Raw genomic sequence first — 19,367 nt, 5'->3', positions numbered from 1 at the left:
CTGAATCAGCCTTTGTTTTGATTTGTGTTATTACTGCCCCAGTGTCTCTCGGCTCATGCTGGTGAGGAGATGTGACGGCGTGTGCGTTTGTGTGATGAGAATAACGTGGCAGGTTATGACAGCAGCCCAACAGAACTCGCTCCCACCGATTAGTTCTGCCCCGTCGGAACTATCTAGTCTCTTTCTCGCCTTCAACCTCTTCGTTTTGTCCGTCTGAACAAAAAACAAAGATTCCAGTGTCATACTAATGCACCATATATTTCATATGAACATCTGTTTAGATAAGGCAATATACACAATGTTATACAAGCAAGCTGGAGAGCAGAGAAGTACAATCTGTCTGATGTGGTGGTTATGTGTGACTGAATGGCCGTCCAGGCTTTCTTCTTCTACTTCTTGGCCTTCTTCTTCTTCTCATCGGCAGTTTGTTGTCTTACACACTGAAAACTAAAGTACGCTGTATAATCACAATAATGGGAGTGCTCTTCTCTTTCCTCTTGTCAGCCAATGTAGTGCAGTCCCATCCGCAGATGAGAAATGAAACAACACTTTACAATTTAAATAAATCACTTTTAAACAACTTTCTTTCTGTTTTTGTTTTTTTGTTGTTTTTTTTTGCTTTGTTTTTTACAGTTGCATTCAAAGTTCCAATAATGCATCCGTCCGTTTATTCATCTGGTGTCCATCTCCTCCTCGTCCTCTGGTAGTCCTCTTGTCTGGACTTCTGTTTGACAACGCAGAGCCAAACTTACTCTCAAGATGTCCACTTCTCAAAGTGCACTTGTCAAGCTACTTCCCAAAGTCCAACCAAGTATTTGTTTGGGTGGATAAAAGTGTATTTCCCCAGAAAAAATAAAGAAAATTATGCGAGTATATGATGTTGTTGTAATAATACTGGATATGTTTGAAGGCTCAGTTAATGTAAAAATGTGTCTTTTAAAGCGTCGTAAAAGCAGCAAACCATTTTTAACTCAGAACCCCACTCTAGAAAACAGGCCACCTGGACCGAATCTTTGATAAAAGCCCAATCCACCCGAACCCCAAAGTGTTTGCTGGTTTCACTGTTCATCGTCGGATCCCAGCGGGTCAGTCACAAGGCCATTCACAAACAGGGATTATGGGTATTAATTCATATTCATGGGTACTGAATTCTAGTGCTTTCACAGAGACAAGTAGAAAAGCCATGCAATGATGAACCGAGGTGGGTAGAGGGGAGGGCGGAGACGCGGAGCACTTTCGGACAAACTTTCCCAGAATGCCATGTTCCACAGGATGTCCTGCAAAGGGGAAAGGGATGGGGCTGCATTATGGGGGGGCTTAGGGGGCGTGTCCTCAGGTCTGCTCCAACCATTCGGCTCGTTTGGGGGCCTTGCACGTGTGTATGTCCACGGCCTCCTCGCAGTCCTTACACTCCACAGCGCAGCACCATTTGAACTTGCACTCGCACTTGGTGATCTGCTGGACCCGTGTGGTGTCGTAGCCCCGTCCACAGCACATGACCTCGCAGCCGTCGGTGCCGCGTGACGTCTTGTTGCAGACTCGCCCAGCTGTGCCCAGGGAACCTGCACAGAACACAAAAGACTTTGGTTAGGATAGCTTGAAGTGGACTGACGCTTGGGATCTACTGTCAGAAACTTTAGCTTACATAGTTGGACTTTTGGTCATTTATGTTATTGCAAATGTCAATGGTTCCTAGTGAGGTTTCATACTCCTGAATAGGGAACTCAGAAGTTTTAGTGCATCGTTCTGTTATGCAGTCTGGCTATTACCTAATGCAATGGCATGTTGTCTGTGTCTTATGTGAATGTCATCCCCACAGAGATTAGTGCTGGTGTTTGGTGTGAGAAGCTCCCCGTTTGAACGGCTACCTATCACAACAAGCTGCCCGTAGAACAACAGACCCACACACACAACTATGCCGTGTTGGTAGAGTGGCCTATAGTTACACTGCCTTTCCCAAGCCACTGCTCCCTTTGAAGCCACTGTGTGTGTGTGTGTGTCTCTCTCTGTGTGTGTGTGTGTGTGTGTGTGATTGTGTGTGTGTGTGTCTGTGAGGGTTAAATGGACAGTGGAGCGTGACAGACAGACAGGCTCTCACACTCTGAGGCCCACACTGCCCTCCAGCTACGCTTAGTTCAGACAGACAGAGAGCGAGAGAGGCTGTGACAGACAGAAAGAAGTGATTTTTTTTTTTTTAAATGAGTTGCTTCTGTCCCTAGGCTGTGGATTCCTCTGGGAAGGTGAGAAAGAGGGGGGAGGATGGACGAAGGGACGAAGGGATGAAGGGTGAGGGGGACAAAGGGAAGGAGGGAGGAGTTAAATGATCGAGGTGTTGGTGTCAAGTAACCAAACATTTGTCTGACAGTCTTTTTAGCCATCAACCAGCCAATCGGGGACAATCATTACTGATTAGGTGCATCTCGTAAAAGTTGAATAAGACATTCTCTGACCATGGGGTTGTGTATGTGTGTGTACATATTTGTGTGGTTGTGTTGACGGAAACCGACAGAGGTCAGGTGGTCACAGAGCGACCATGTCCCCAGGGTACAAGGATATTAGCTTCCACAGACATCACACGGGAGGCCTACTGTGTTATCTGTCAACCATTACACACACACACACACACACACACACACACACACACACACACACACACACACACACACACACACACACACACACACACACACACTAGTCATGCATGAACATACACATAACACAGTCGGGGCAATCCATCAACATCCATGAGAAACTGCCTGTCCGGTCTACCTTCTTCTTCTATTTCTTCCGTCACTTCTCTCTTACCTGCTGCTTTGTCTTGCAGGCAATAATCCGGTGAGTTCTCAAAGTAGACCAGGTCATTTTTGGTGGCCTTCCTGAAGGCTTTGTTTGCCACAGCGAAGCCCGTCCCGTCCTGATTCATTGTCACCTCGATGGCCCCGTTGTATTTCCTCCTCAGGTAGTCGCCGGTCTTCCTGAAGTCTGCCATGGCCATCCAACATGTCCGCAGCGTGCAGGAGCCACTCACTCCGTGGCATTTGCACTCCAGCTTCATGAATCGCTTCACTGCCTTCACACATAGAGAGAAGTGGGGATATTGTTTATGTTGTTGTACGTTGTCTACATCTACACACTTTTCTACACACTTTCCTCCAATGAATTAGCCCCTAGTGAATTATCCAGAATGATCAGGACACAATTTCTGGAAAGAGGTGTAACAGTTTTAAATAAAAATGTTCACCTCAAATAAAAAATTCCATTCATCTTTATTCCATTCAGGTGGCAGCATAAAGCTCACAATATGTGAAAATGTGAATAAAGCTGCAAAGTTAATCTTCATTATTAGGAAAAAAGATTTCCTCCAACAAGTTAAAATGTCACCAAACTTTTCATCTCCCATTTGCATGTAGAGATTTTGTGGAATCGAGATAATAGGAACGTTTTTTTAAAGGTAGGGTTAGTAACTTGTTTCTGGACCTTATTTTAATCTTATTCGTGGAAATTCTCTTCAAGTCCCGATAACCATCAATAAATAACGTCATCTGAAAAAAAGCTGGGGTCAGTTGGCAGGTAGTTCACGTTCATATGTTTTAAGGCCATAGCTTTGATGAGAGGGTCGATGGGAGGGGGCGGGATGTATCTGTGGCATTTCTCCAAAGTGTAGCCTGCCCTTGCTTTTCCAGAGTATCAACCATAGCTTAAATACCGGCTGAGCTGTAAATTGTGCCAAAGATGCAGAATAACAAAACATAACAAAACACAACAAATCATAACAAAACATAACAAAACATAACAAAACATAACAAGACATGTGCATATGCCACTAGATATAAGGTGAATTGATGCTGCTGAAACAGCACACTTACTATTCTGCCACAGCGATTGTTGTGCAGGTTCATGAGTGCCCGTGCGTCTCGGACCGTCCTTTCTTTGGCATCTATGAAGGCTTTGGCAAACTTGATCCCATAGTTAATATTGTCACTACAGCCGCCCCAGTCAAACTCTCCCCGCTCGTCACTAGCCCGTCCTCGCTTGTGCGGGTCACAGTTACACGTCTTCAGTTCCCCCTGGCTGCAGGCGCGAGTGAGCGCATACACCACTCCTGCTGAGGAGATAGCGTAGACGAATGCTGCCTCGCGGCTGCCTGAGAAAGAGACAGGGAAAGCAGGGGAAAAAGAAACAGAGGTTAAATATATCATGTCATTACGATCCTTTGAGACCTCAAGTCTTAGAGCTTTGCCGTTCACACGTTCACATGCATACACAGATACACACAGTGTAATGCCATGACCGGGCCTGGGGGTGAGCCAGTGAAGGTGCAGCTGACGGGGATGTATCAGGCCTGATGTGGAGTAGGCTCATAGGACAGCTCTGTTTAAATATTATCATGGAAATAATTCTAGCTGCGGGGCTCTCCTCTGCTCACATAAATTGTTTAAAGACAGACACAGTGATACCCCATTAATCAGCACCAGGGTGATGTCATGACAGCATTATCTACCATTGCACTGCTCATCTGTTCTTCCCTGGCCTCTGAAGTTCTTTAGATTATGACTCATCTATTGTGTGGCCAAAGACACAGAGAGAATTAGACATAGTGTTTGGTCACAGTTGCTTTTTTCTGGTAGTGAAGAACCCCAAAAAGCATTGTGGCAGCAAGAAGCATGAGGGTTAGGTCAACCAAACAGACTCAAGTGGTTTTCACTTGGTGCCTCTGTAATCTAAGTCCAAAAAGGCTTAATTGTCAACACAATGCTCGTATGGCCCAAGTCCGGCAAGTGGTTTGTCAGTCAAGCACTTCAATCCAGATCAAGATAGTTAAACAACGATCGACCAGGGACTTTGGTGAAGATTTAATGGCCCCTAATGATTCTGGTCTCCTCCTGGATCCATGACAGACCATCTGGAATCAAAGCTTTTGATACATGACCATTACAAAGAGTAATGGTGTCATTTCAATGAAATTTGCTGGGGAAATTCATGGTCCCCAGAGGATGGATCCACATGTTTCAGGTGAAAACGCAGCAATTCCAAGTCAAGCCAATTTAATGACATAAGACATTAATCGAATTTTGAATAAATAATGACTTACTTAATAATTACTTGTCATGAAATGCGATAATCATGATCCCCAGTTGATGAACGTTTTTCCATTTTGAAATGTCACCTCTGCATACACAGAATCTCGGTCTTTAAAGCTCTTACAAGGAACTTTTAATTTCCGTTGACTTTGGCGCCTAATTGGACAAAAGCGGTAGTTTCCACTGTCACCTGTCTTAAAAACCTCGGTTCAGACAGCATGTGCATTTGTTTTGGAATGAGTGAAAACAGGACACACGTGTAGCGAGTTCAGGACACACACCAAGAAAACACTGAGACACCGCAGCTCTCTTTTGATTGTTTTTACTGTAATGATACAACATGAAACAGGGACTGCATCAGTTTACAACCTCTTCTCAGACCACTGGCTCTCTCAGCTCCGAAAGCAGACTGAGAGAGCGATTTCTGGGCGTATGCACCAAAGCGCGACAAGGGGGGTTTCAAAGATCAAAATACTCCAACTATTCATATAAAAAAAAAGATACATCATATATGAGATCATTTGTCAGTCAAGACAATCTAACAATCTTAGAACTGATTAAATATAAACATTTAGTTTTAAATAAATTTAAACAGGTACGAGAATCCATACTCCCCCCCCCCCTTTGTGGGCAATTGAAACATCCCACCTGAGATAATACCGAGTCACTCAATGTATAGGGGCTTAAATTTGCCTGGAATAACAAGTTCCTCCTCTGCTGTTGAACCACCCTTTTTGGAGACTTTACAATTTTAGCTCCACTGAGGATTCAGGCGTATGAGTTGCTTTACCACTTGACGTGGGTGAGCCTGACGTCTGTTGCCGGTACTATCGTCATAACGACAATTCACAATCATTTTGCCAATGGGACACATTATAGCTGGCTTTCTTGTACCATGCTAGCTTTCCATGCAACACTACACGGCAGTACACGGGAAATACCAGGTTCAGCAGCTGCCTCAGCCTCCTCTCTCAAGACTCATTTTTATTTCGATGTCAGACAGGACCTGTGTTTGTTTTAACACCTGCACCTCTGCTTTAATATTTGCTGCTAGTTGCATGGCTGCTTTCCCCAGACAGCCGATGTGAACATCAGCTTAGCTCGCAGTTGCTTGTTAACAAAAGGTGCAGGTTACATTTGTTTCTCAAATCTATTGAACTGTCTCTGTTTTTAAACATGCTCCCAGTTATTGGTTTTCTGTGAAAGTTTGTATAAGTATTTCAATGCTGTCTTATTGTTGTAACAAACACTGTTTTGTAAATTAACTCATAACGAGATAAGTGAAGCAGTATTTCCGTATGAAACGTGGAGTAGAAGGATAATGTTTCATGACATCTAAATACTCAAGTACCAGCACTTCAACATAATATTGCTAAGCTTTCTGGATTGTGACGTGGGGCACTTGTGCATTTTTATCTGAAAGTGCACGCACTCTCTCTTCAAACCTATCTGAACCGGAGGAGCTGATCCAACCTGGTTGTTCTCTAGTCACTGGAATGTCCCGTTTCATCCGCGGGGTGAGGAGAAGTGAGAATGGGGGCAGTGGGTGCTGAGGGGTGCATGTGGGGGAGGATGGAGGAGGGCACTGCTGGTCATCATTCAAACCTGCGCTGTTTGTCTGACAGTGAGAATATCTCTCCAAATATTTACATCTACATTACTGTTTATTCCTCTCCACCACCACCACACACAGACACACAGCCCGTATCTCCATATCTGCTACTTTTTTCCATGCATCATTTGCCCCCCACACATGCTTCGGATGGCTGGACGAGGGACAATAACAAGCCAAGGAGTGTCAGTGCTGGCTTCTTCATTTGTAAAGACTAACATCTTTATTTTGAGCAATCAGCATTCTGCTACATTGGACTTTAAATAAAGCATTTCTGATCATTCCTTGCTCAAATGCAATAAAAGCAGAAAAAGAATAATCCGAGAACACAATCCTAAAGATGTCTTTAAGTGTTACACGGCATGCCACACAGGTACCTTAACTCATCATTTCATATCTTTCATGCTAAATCACCAGTTGACTTCTCGACACCAATGCAGCTTGGCTATGAAGCGTTGTTACTCAAGAGCCCTCGAACCCTGTGTTATTTATTAAATGTTCAGGATTCAGATATGCAACCGTAACATCGCTCATAAGGAGGAATTATGCATGCACTAGTTTAGAAGACGGGGAACATGTGTATGTTAACATGCATCTGTTACAAAGCGGAGGGGTCTGGCAGCAGTGGAAAAACAAAATGACGACAAGCCCAGGTCTCGAAGCCTGTGTGTTTATTGACGAGGCATAAGGCATTACAACAGTCCATTAGTGACTATAAACACGGAGCACCAGCATATGTGAGTATGAGGAAGGACGATCACAGAGTAAATGGGAGAAGGACAGAGCGGAGAGCTGGGGTGAGAATGAGGAGTGAAGTAGCAACAGATGGGGATCGGTATCCATATACTCAAGTGCAGAAACACACATGGACTTACTCCGTAGCAGGACACGTCCAAACACAGTGTGGTCGCGGTCCAGTGTGCTGCAGTTCCAGCGATGGTGTCTGAATTGGTGCTGGCATTCTCTGATCCACTCTTTGGTGCCCTCGCCGATGGCCTGCATGATGTCCGGGTGGCGCTGGCAAAGTTGCCGCTGCTTGTTCACCAAACCTGGGATGTTGTCGCAGATCACACGGGCCCCGAGTGCCCCGATGTACCTGAGGATGCAAAGAACACAAGAGAATTAAGGGTGCTTTTCAAGTGAATCACATGGGGCTCTATCTGAATTGGACTGTAATACAGGGCAGTGATTGATATTGCAATGTAGGAGTATAGGTGCTCTCATTTGGTAGATAAATACACATGTGGATGCACACTTGAAGGAAGGTGAGTGGCATGAAGGAGAGCCGCTCTAACAGTCCTTTATGAGTCAGAGTTCACTACACTTAACAGTTTAAGGTTTGCGAGTAGGAGGGGAGTGGAAACCATTTACTCTGCTCTCCAAATAAATAAGCACTTAACCTCTCCCCACAAGACCTGTATGTGTATGTGTGTTGAGACGTTTCCCAACAGGATAGTTGAAATCATGTTGTCACAAATCAGAGCAAGAAGTCTGAGGTCTCCAATAACCCTGTCAAACTCAGACCCCATTTACTCCCTCTACTCCTCTCTGTCCTCTGCCTCATCGCTCTCATCTTACTCACAGCCCTGCTGCGGCAAGCTTCTCCCAAGCCCTCTCTGTGTCCTGATAAAACTTTTACAGCATCCCATCAAGATAAACGCTGCATTGAGTTTACCCAAAATAAACTCTGAACCTCATCGTGACATTTGTGTGCGAGCACGAGACTTCTTGCAGCTCAGTGGCTGCCTGGCTTCGGCGGGTCAGCGAGGGGAGGTCAGGGGAGCGTGTAGCTGTGTGGTCGTGTTTTATGAGGCCGGGCGAGAGGATTGAGACCGGAGGCTCTCTGCTCCCCAGAGTGGGATTAGAGAGGAGGAATAAGAACAGAGTGCCCATCAAAGGGAAGGCAGGGCAACAATTCACACTTCATTTTCTCTCCGTGTGTCTTTCTGAAAGTCAGGAGGACTTGTGGATTTTATAGGATAGGATATCCACAGATCTAAAATAACTTGCTGTAAAGGCCTGCGACCAGTGCATCATAGGAAAAAGACATGTAGGAGACAAATAATTGAAGGCGGTGGGTTGTCATTATTTCACAAGAACATTCATCACAACTATAAAATGTGTATGCATTAAAAAAAAGATTTATATTCATTTATGTAGGCTTTTTTCACTTTTCACAAGTGGCTTGTACACCTCTCAATAACTTGTGGTGTCAACGCTCCCGATCCGTCCACATCATCACTTACTGTACAGAAACGTGATAAACAGTTCAAACACTGTAAATTCCCCCCAAAGCCAATAATGCCAGAACCCAAAGCCTTTACGCACACTCTTCCCACTACACTCCCCATAACTGCTTTTAATCTACACAAACTATTAGGCATTCCTTTACCCCCATACCCGCCCACACACAGAAACCTCTCCTATAAACACACTCACACACATGGACATTTTCACGTATGTTTTTACGCAGGCAATGAGATATTTTTTTCACACCTCACCTATGCTCTAGATGGCTGGTTTGGGGGTATTTTGGTGAAGTCATTCGTGTGTGTGTGCGTGCGTGCGTGTGTGTGTGTGTGTGTGGTACCTGGTGAATTAATGACTGCTCTGCCTTGTCTAATGTAGGCTCCAGCTGAGCTGAACACGCGTTCAGCCAACAGCGCCGACATAAATTACATTTATCGCTGTATTATTATTGCTGAATGTGGCAGGCCAACAAACTGACACGCAGCAAAATGCGTTTGAGAAACACAATCCTAAAGAGGCGTATTCACAAACTTATAATTAGGGTTGTTTTCATTTTATTCCCAGGAACTACTCAATTAAAATTAAATTAAATGATGACAGAAAAAAAACCCAGTAAGAGTTATTCAGTCATTACCTCATAAAAATTACAAGGCAAAAAATTGAAAGTCAGTCATTACAAATCATAGCCTGTGAAACTTGTTTTAATAAATAATTTAATTTAAACGCGTTATTTACAAAAGAAAACGAACATAAGCAGTAGAATCATAATAAAGTTTAAGCAACTGAAGTTGATGAGAAAAGCACTGTCGGCTTCACACTGTGTCCGCCACAATAAATTAACTTATACAAACCCTCAACCCTCATAATGGCCTTGTGCGTCTGCTGCTGGAAAATTAATTGGAGCGGGTTTTTGCTTTCGTGTTTGGAAAAGAGTTATTTGAAAATAGTCGTCATAATTTAAATTCGTTGGCAGTTTGAATCCTTGAAGTTTCTAGAGCCAGGCAGCAGTCCCAGCTCCATTTCAAATGATTAAGATCAGTGATGGATGTTCAAACTGTGTGGCATTTTTCTAACTTTCCTTTTACAACTCGACTCATAATGTCAATCTAGTCATTATTATAATTATCGCAAACTTTCTTCACGGGTGTTTTCTTAATCGTTTCTTCCAGAAGAAAATACAGGCTGCAGATTGAGCTTCTATAAATCTACAGCCCTGGCAGGCCTGTAGGTGTGAGGGATGCACACTCACCACCATGAAGAGTCCACCCGAGGTGTAACCAGCAGCAGCAGCAACACGCACGCACAGTAAATCCTGGAGCTGGCACTGGGGGTTTGGCACCGGGAAGAAGCCCGGGAGGAGAGTCTGACGCCCGGCGAACCATAGCTCCGAATCCGCGTCGCCCGGAGGCTCAGAATCCTGTTTAAACCCAGCATGGTTTGTCTTTCAAGAAAAAAAACAACAAACCAAAAAAAGTTCCCAAAAATTCTGAAATCGGAAGAAAACGCCCCAACTTAGATAAGGTTTGATGGGAAGTCAGGTGAATCGCCCGTTCGGTGTAGTAAAGGCCTCGTTATCCAGTGTGTGTCTCCATGTTGCGCGGCTGTCAGGAGAGCGAGGGACGCGTTTTCTGTGCCATGTGCGCACCAGACTGCGCGCTTCAGGCTGCCGACAGGAGGTTTACCTGACGGGGCGTGCAACAAGTGTCGGCTGCTTTCACTCCTCCAGCTCCACTCAGCTCCCCGGACACTTATCCTTGGTTGGTGCTCAGTTCAGAGGCAGAAAAAAGAGAAATGGTCTGACTGAAAGCTGGAGCCAGAGGTCGGTACAGATGCTGCGAGACTGAACTGCGGTTCTGTCGTCTGTGTGACTGCGCGCTGGGTCGGATGCTGCTCGCACCAGACCTCTCCTTTATCAGTGGACAGACTCAGAGCTGAGAGAGAGAGAGAGAGAGAGAGAGACAGGGTGGGAGAGAGGGGAGAGATGAGGGAGGGCTCGCTGTCAGCTCCTCTCGCCCATTGGGCAGATGCTGAGGTTACAGAGTTTGGAAGGAGATATTAAAAAGGGATGGGATGGAGAGACATGCGTAAAATGAGGAGTTCATCTGAAACCACACAGACAGAAATTATTCCCATAAATAATTAGTTTTTACAACCCAGGAAAATATGGATAATTAAATCAGACTAAAAAGTATTTTTTTAATCATATCTTAAGAACATTTCACTTCTTATTATGGTCCTCGTAAGCATACACAAATATTGTGGTAATGTATCACAATATTATTTTATCCAAATCTATTGTTTTTGTCAATTAAAATGGATTTTAAATCACTTTCATATTTACTGGATATGATTGATTTGATTTGATATTTGATTGCATCATCTTCCTCACACTCGCACACACCTTTCAAATATTTAATGCTTAATACAAACCTTGTGTTATCAACCTGCGAAATGACCGGGGCTAGATCTGGCACCCAAAGATCACAAATGTGTTCTCTTTGCGATAACAGTACAAATTAAGTCGGCTTAAAGCTTTTACGTCATTTAAGTTATTATCAATAACAAATATTTATTTAGATATGTGTTATGTCTGCAACCATACACCACCTAAAGCTAAGCAGAAGTGAAAGTCAAAGGAAAAGAGCAGGGAATGTGGGACTGGGAGAACAGAGCCAAATCGTCCTGTGGAACAGCACTATGGCTTAAATATGAACCACATGTGTAAGAGACAGAGTGCTGAGACAGCGCTGGAATAAAGCTCACACACACACACACACACACACACACACACACACACACACACACACACACACACACACACACACACACACACACACACACACACACACACACACACACACACACACACACACACACACACACACACACACACACACACACACACACACACACACACACACACCGTGTCCCTGGAGAGCGACCATCCTTACCTTTGTTCCCACGCATTTGTCTGTGTGTCTTCAGGTTGTCTGCAGGCTCGGCAGTGTGCTGACATTTGTTATCAAATCTCTGATGTTTCTGTTTGTCCTTGAGTGGCTCCTGACAGGTTAAAAACTACTTTTGAGAATCTCAAAAACCAGGTCTTGACTCGTTTACAGACACCAATTCACATATAGCGTTTATCAGCGTATAGACCTGACCTCCTTCTCTTCAGAGAGTTTGTGATATTGGATTTAAAATGCCAGAGTTGATTCAGCTGACCCAGTAATACTAACAAACAAGTAAACAAATCTGGAAAATCCCTGTCGGAATTGAAACTATTAGAATTAGCTATAGCTGTCGCAAACTGTTATTTCATCAAAAGCTTGAGAAAACAGTTCTAGTGTTTATGCCAAAGCGGCTGTTGAAGCTAAGCTCCTTTTAGAGACATTTGTATTTCTGCTTAGAGCTCGACAGGCAGACTGCTGTCAGAGTGAGACACACACACACACACACACACACACACACACACACACACACACACACACACACACACACACACACACACACACACACACACACACACACACACAGTGGAGCGGGTACAGGTTTGTGAGAGGCCGCGAGGTGAGGCAAAGAAGCTAAGCTCTGGTGAATATTTGTGCACTGCAGCTCAGCTCACAATTTTCTGCTAAATCAAAAGGAATTAGGGAAGCACAAACACGGCTCAGTTATGCTCTCTCTCTCGCAGTGCTGGAGCTGGAGCAGACTCTCTCTCTCTTTCTGTCTCCCAGCCTGTGAACTTGACCCCGGCTTTCTCTTCATAAACAATAACAGAGTCAAGTGCCTTCTTGTGAGTAACAGAGGAAAAGCTTGCCCTGATGTGCCGGGTCCAATCTGGCAACCATCTCCTCAGAGGAAAAATACTGACAACACTATGTTTAGAGGTTGCATCGGGGTGAAGGAGGGATGAAGGTGAGATTTACAGAGGCAGAGATTTTTGGACTAATCCAATTGATTTCTGTGCTGATACATTATAATCACTCAGGATTATTTCTGAAAGGAAACTTGTAGTTACAAAAGGGATTGGCTGAATGAACAAAGGCCAAGCCAGAGGCATGTGCTCTAGGTGGAAGAGCTGGACTAATGGCCCAGTAATGTGCCCCCAGTGGGAATTATGTTGTGAGCTGTCACCAGTCAGGCCATCCAGGGATGAGCTCAGCGTGTATTCCCATCCTCTGGCTGGCTGGAGCAGGGAGGAAAGCCTGTTGTCTGCAGGACTGGCCGAGTTCCCATATGTATGAGACACAAACTGGCAAACGCAACACTGGGCAGGTCCATGAAAGGGTGTGAGGATAAAGGACAGGTGTAGGCAGGGAGAAAGATGTGGAGTGTTTCCACATCCGCCATCCAAGTCTTCCAAACTTAAACAACCAAACACTTTTATGCCATAAACTGTATATGGATGACATGTCTTCACTTCCTACCGTTGTATGAAAATGAGGCCCAAAATATCTTGGATTCAGGTGCCGCCATCTTGCTCTGATAATGTCATTTGGAGTCTAGTTGTCATGGTGTCAAGCCGCCATATCTCAACTGAGGTCTCAGCCGTCAATCATGACATTTCGCCCCTTTTTAATCACATCAAATAGAAAACTACAACCAATTGGAGGAAGTGATGTGGACAACACCAAGATGGCAGCTTAGCTAAGAAGCTCCTCACAACCGTGCTTGATTTATTTTAAAACTCCTAATATATACTGCTAATCTTTGAAGAAGACCGCAGCGTTGATATGTCAAAATCTCCTGCAACCAAGTCGTGTGATATTTTTACTCGTATACGCAAGATTGGTATTATAACAACTCCACCAAGTCCATCAAGTGATACAGAGGCTAGCCACATGGCTAGGGTACGCCCTACGCTGGCGTCGGGGAAACCCAACCAAAACAGTGCAATCCTCGTTCGCTTTTTGAAGGTTTAAATTACTTCAATACAAATGGTTGATGAGAATGTACATAACTCCTGTCAAGCTCCATCATATGTCTGCTAATATTCCAGATGTTTGTTCAAAATGTTTAGATGAGAAAGGTACTTTACTTCATTGTCTATGGGAATGTCGAAAGATCAACAATTTCTGGAAAGATGTTTTAAAATGCTTGTCAGAAATGTTTAATATCAAAGTCCCTTTAAATGTCAAAATCTGTGTACTTGGAATATATCCAAAGGACTTCATCCAAACATCGAAACGGACCAAACTTCTGGACTTTGGACTTCTTCAAGTCTTGCACTCTGTTGGAAGAGTGTGGATACACCATCATTGAGAATATTTATATCGGAGCTTTTGGATTGTATCAGTCTGGAAAGACTAACTAACATTGCTATGGGCAAGCGGAAAGACTTTGTTCAGCTCTGGGAACCATACATGAACATCATGAAAGATGGAAGTCTCGGCTTTACCTGAAAGTGGATTGTAAACCAAGTAGGGAAATATTGTATTCCATCTTACATTTTACTATTCTACCTGCTATCAATGCAGGGGAGTGTGTGCGTGTGTGTGGGTGTGGATTTGTATGTCTAAGTCGGGTCCGTACTTCTGGTCAAAAAATGTTGTTAATGTATGTTAATGTATGTTTTCAATGTGATGTTATAAGAAAATAAGAAAATGACAATAATCATATCAGAAACATCAGTTTAAAGAACAACCTAAAATGGCCCAATTTCCAATCTGCTTGCTTGAAGCAGGTGGGATTTATGGCCCATACTGCAACCAGCCTCCAGGGGGCGATCAAGATGCTTTTGCTTCAATTGGGAATTGCCATCTCATCCATCTTTATGCAGTCTATGGGTCTTGTCCCTTGGAATAGCAGATGGAAGCGTCTTCTGATCTGACGTCCCTATATTAGCAGGACAGCATTTTTTGTCTCTGCCCTCAAAAACAGTTGAAAGTTTCATGAAGTGTCAACCTTACGGTAAAGGATTGGTCTGGTTTAGCCGCAAAAAAAACTTAGCTTGGTTCAGGAAAAATGTGTCAGGGTTCGGGAAGCTTTGTCCTTATTGTTACAACACTAAATTCTTGGTTATTTTCAAATTTGGTGGAGGGATGGGTCACATTAAATGTTGGTCCAGACACAGATTCAGGGGAAGATTTATTTTTCTTCAACTATGACAAACAAATAATTTGGGTTAACGGACCACATCCTTTTTTCTTTTATTATTTAGGATTGTTGTGCCACTCTAATTAGAAATGGATTTAATGCTGTAATAATTTGTGTAGTTGTGAGGATAAAAAGAGCTGGTGTGCGTGGCTGTTTAAATAATAAGTATCTGAAAATCCTGTTGCATTATCAACACAGCTGATGAAAGGTCAGAGAACATCACAGACCCTAAAAATACACCATCCTTCAGCCACGTTGTGTGTGTGCAGGTGTGAGAACCAGAGAACCAGATCTGTGATAATTTATTGTTTTGTAAATTTAGATCTGCTGACAGAGAGGAGCTGCCTTGAACAAACACAGCGGCACTGGAACTCCAGAAAACATTTGGCTGGCTTTCAGAGAAGATGTCACAGATGTCCCCTGATCCAAAAGGAGCAACGAAAGGCAAACACATCGATAGAAAGTTTGTGTTTGCCCGGACAGAAAAATAATCCCCCCATATCCATAACTGCTGAAACATAGATGTTGTGGTGATAACTCGGATTAGTAAAGGAGCAGGAGGACGTTGTCACATTCGGACCATGCACACACACGAATGTGCACACTTGTAGACTTGTCACACTCAGACTATGAGTTTAATGTCGGTGACATCAAAGAGATATCAGGGACATCATGGTCTCCATGACAACGTATTTCAGACACATGCCGTGCTCCACTGGCAGTACAGCCATCGCAGACAAACAGTCACAGATATGATCAAGCAGACGTGTCATCTAGATATTAGACAAGGTAGCTTGGGATCATTTTGCTGCTCATTTTTACAGCACAGTGACTCCTTGCTCCCTCTGAGTATGGAACTGAGTTTGTGCTGAGTAGTTTCCTGTTTGAGTAGGGAACTGTCTGCGTGACGTTCGCTGCAGGTCATGGGCAGCTGGTCACATGGTGGCTAGCTGAGGTAGCATAGTGAATCAGTGGAGACAGTGAATCCTTCTTCTGTCTTTTTCCTTTTTCCACCCAAGACTCAGATCATAATTCAACAGGAGCTTTGTGTTTTCCATTTACACAGTAGCTGAGTGTAAAAGAAATCATTTGAATTATTTAATACACGGTTTGTTTCACATGTTGAAGGCTGCACCATAACATTGACGGCAACCGAAATTGAAAATGACAGAAATTTAAACAAACGTTCCCAAAGCGGGATCAAAAAAAGCTGATCTCCACAAACTTAACCATCTATTTTAGGATTCACACGTGAAGGGAGAAGCGTTTGTGCACACAAATGTGTTTATGAGTGTGTGTAAAAACTGGGAGTTATTTTTGTCGGGCTGTCTGCTTGTTATCATTACAGCCTGTCAGCACAATATTAAAAAAATGCCACACAGTCAAAAGCTGTCACCTTGAGATCATACTTTTGCTTTTTTTCCCCTCAACATTCAATTCTTATCCTTTTCAATTTCTTTGATTATAAGTCAAAGTCGGCAAATTTTAAAGTAAAGTGCTGGAAATGATGTCAATTCCTTGAGTTTTGGAACATTAAATCGGATCTTTTTTATGTGAACCGTGGATGAAATTTGTATGTGTAATTTGAAAGGGGTCTTTTGAAACAAAACATGTACATCATACTTAGTGTAGCAGTTGTTTTCATCACTGAATGGCGTCATAACATCCATCAAATCAGATTTCAGTTTTTGGTTTTACGGCCCGCAACTTCATCCCTCTTTTCACTTTCAAAAACCTGTTTCCAGCAGTCAGAGAAAAGCTCCTGCTTACCACCAAACACGAAGTTAGAAACAATGTGCTGACCAAAGTGTAGTAAGCTGCTGTAGAGCCAGATAATTCCTTCAGAGACTTAGGGGATTTTGACACCAGAAAGTCCGGACCCTGTCTTGTTGCATTGTTTGCATTTGATCTGGTTAGTTATTTGTGTCACGTTACAATTTAAGGAGCCGGTTAAAGAGTTTTGTATCAACTGTATATGCGTCCTGTAGTCATCACCTACGTGGGCTGTGAATACATATACTTGACATTGATTGGTTCGTAGACGGCAGTGCTGATGTTGGCGTGTTATCAATTTTGTTATTGTAATCACTAACCTTTTTGAATAAAGTGCATAGAAAAAAACTCTTTCTGTTTGAATGGAGAAGATGAATTAACTGGTTTACTTCCTTAATGTTGTTGCCACTGCAATATCTATATATGTATATATGTTATTACTAGCAGCTAAATGAACGTCCTCGTAATTCTAGCATTATATCACCGTAGGCAAGCAATGCTGCTTCTTTTTCTTCTTCTTTTGTTTAATGCAGTCTCAACTTCCTGCAATTGGTCTAAAAGTCTGAACTATCCCCCCCAAAAAATGTCTTCTTAAAAACAATCCGAAGCAATGTTTGTTTGATCCAGACCGGTGAGTATCCTGGTCTAAGTGGCTTTTTTCAAACCTGTTATTTTGGTTCAGACTAAACTCTTAACTAAAAGTTACAGTATTATACAATAAATATCGATTTTGTCCAGAACGTAAAAACAAAGAGGAGCTTTGTTGTCTGTTGTATCAATGAGATATTACTGGGTTGGGCCCATGTGCTGATACTGGTTTGTCTGCATGTGCATCATGTTTCTAAATGATTACTGTATGTAGCACATACAAAGGACTGTGGTCCGGATTAGGACTTAAGCCACTTTGGTGTTTGTTTAGTCGGCTAAACCTCACCACACTTTCACATGTCTCTCCTTTATGGTGCATTGGTGCAGGCCAAGTGGAGTCCCGCATGAACAGAGGTCCCTGAGATAGTTCCAACAGTTCCAGAGTAAAAATTAAGAACATTTTATTGTGTCAGATTCTGTTTACTCAGACATGACAGTAAAATCCATCTCAGTTATTGCTAATACAACCAGACAGGTAAGAATATATACAAAATATGACTGCACCCAAGATACAGAGAGAATCCAACCCTCCAAATCCCACTCAGATAAAGTGTAGTCAGGGGATACTGACCTCATTCTTAGTAAAGTGAACTAAACCTCTGATAATGAGAAAAATCCACGTCCACAACAGTGTGCAAATGTTTTACGCACATAAAGCAAAGATGCTTCAAAAAAACAATGCCACACATAGTTGTTTTTTATCTCTTAACTTCAGATAAATACTTTCTGTGACCTGTGACCATCCTTTGCCTTTAAACCAGCTCCACCTCTCCTCAGTACACTTGCGCACAGTATTTGGCAGGTTTGTTGTTCCAAGCATCTTGGAGAAATCGGAGAACCCTAATGTCTCGTCCAGACTGACTTGATGATGTTGGGATCAGGGCTCCATGAGGCTCGGACCATCTGCCGCAGGACTCCTTGATCTTCTTGTTGCTGAAGATACAGAAGTTCTTCATTTGGGTTGTTGTCATACCACAACATTAACACAGGACTTATCAGAAGCCTCCCTGTTGCTGTTGTATGGATAAGAATCTGAAAATGGCACATATGTTATTTAGAGAGAAGAAAAACATTTAGTGAAGATTTAATGTTGGCCTAATGTTTATTCTATGCAAAAACAGAATTAGTATTAGACATAATATGAATACATCTAGATACAATAAATAACTAAATTAAAAGTGTTCATTTCAATAGTTTCCTCCTCAAAGGATATTTTATATCTCTACAGTTTGGTAAACATACTACTACTACTACTACTACTACTACTACTACTACTACTAATAATAATAATAATAATAATAATAATAATAATAATATTTATAATAATAATAAAAATAAGCAGCACTCTTCAGTTATAATGTACTTTGTGTGGTTGAAAAATGACTAAAACAAATCAGGACTAAGGCAATTAAAGTCAGGGATACACAAAAAATTATATAGCATCGAAAAATAACAAAAAATTCAGACAACACAGACAACACATGTAGATAATAAACATTTACCAGGATTAATAAAAGGCTTTTTAAGAAGTAAGTTAAAAGATTAGTAAACATAATATGAGAAAAGAACAAAGGCCTTTCTTATTGACTCTCTGTGAAATTTGTATTTATATATATATATATATATCTCAGGTCCATGAAACGCTCAGTTTAGACCATATTGTGATGGTTAGGAGTCCTGAGTGACCTGTGATGGGAGGTGGCACAGACCCTGCGGCTGAGGCTGCAGAGACCCTGCTGTGGATGTTTTGTGAGCGTTCACACCGTGCGGCTGACATTGAGTTCTGCAGTAAAAGCTGTATGGGATACCTGGTGTTTTAGGCTGAATTCTTGAGTGTGGGCCATTATGGCCCTTTGGCAACAGGCTGTGTGGTGAGGGCTCGAAGTTGTAGGAGAGGTCCCTCCACT

At 42.8% G+C, this 19,367-nt stretch overlaps 1 protein-coding gene across 1 annotated transcript; it reads right to left on the bottom strand.

Moving 5' to 3' along the window:
• Positions 1-237: 237 nt before the first annotated feature.
• On the bottom strand, positions 238-10,866 carry LOC118111528 (protein Wnt-2b-A). The gene is made up of 5 exons (XM_035160190.2): positions 10,193-10,866; positions 7,569-7,789; positions 3,867-4,144; positions 2,806-3,070; positions 238-1,562 (listed from the first exon to the last, which is right to left on the bottom strand). The coding sequence occupies exons 1-5, from the start codon at positions 10,375-10,377 to the stop codon at positions 1,333-1,335; spliced, it is 1,179 nt and encodes a 392-aa protein (XP_035016081.1). The 5' UTR covers positions 10,378-10,866; the 3' UTR covers positions 238-1,332.
• Between the last annotated feature and the right edge of the window lie 8,501 nt (positions 10,867-19,367).

The sequence above is a fragment of the Hippoglossus stenolepis genome, chromosome 6 (genome assembly GCF_022539355.2).
Source record: "Hippoglossus stenolepis isolate QCI-W04-F060 chromosome 6, HSTE1.2, whole genome shotgun sequence".
Lineage (NCBI taxonomy): Eukaryota > Metazoa > Chordata > Actinopteri > Pleuronectiformes > Pleuronectidae > Hippoglossus > Hippoglossus stenolepis.
This window is presented reverse-complemented; position numbering and strand designations above follow the sequence as displayed.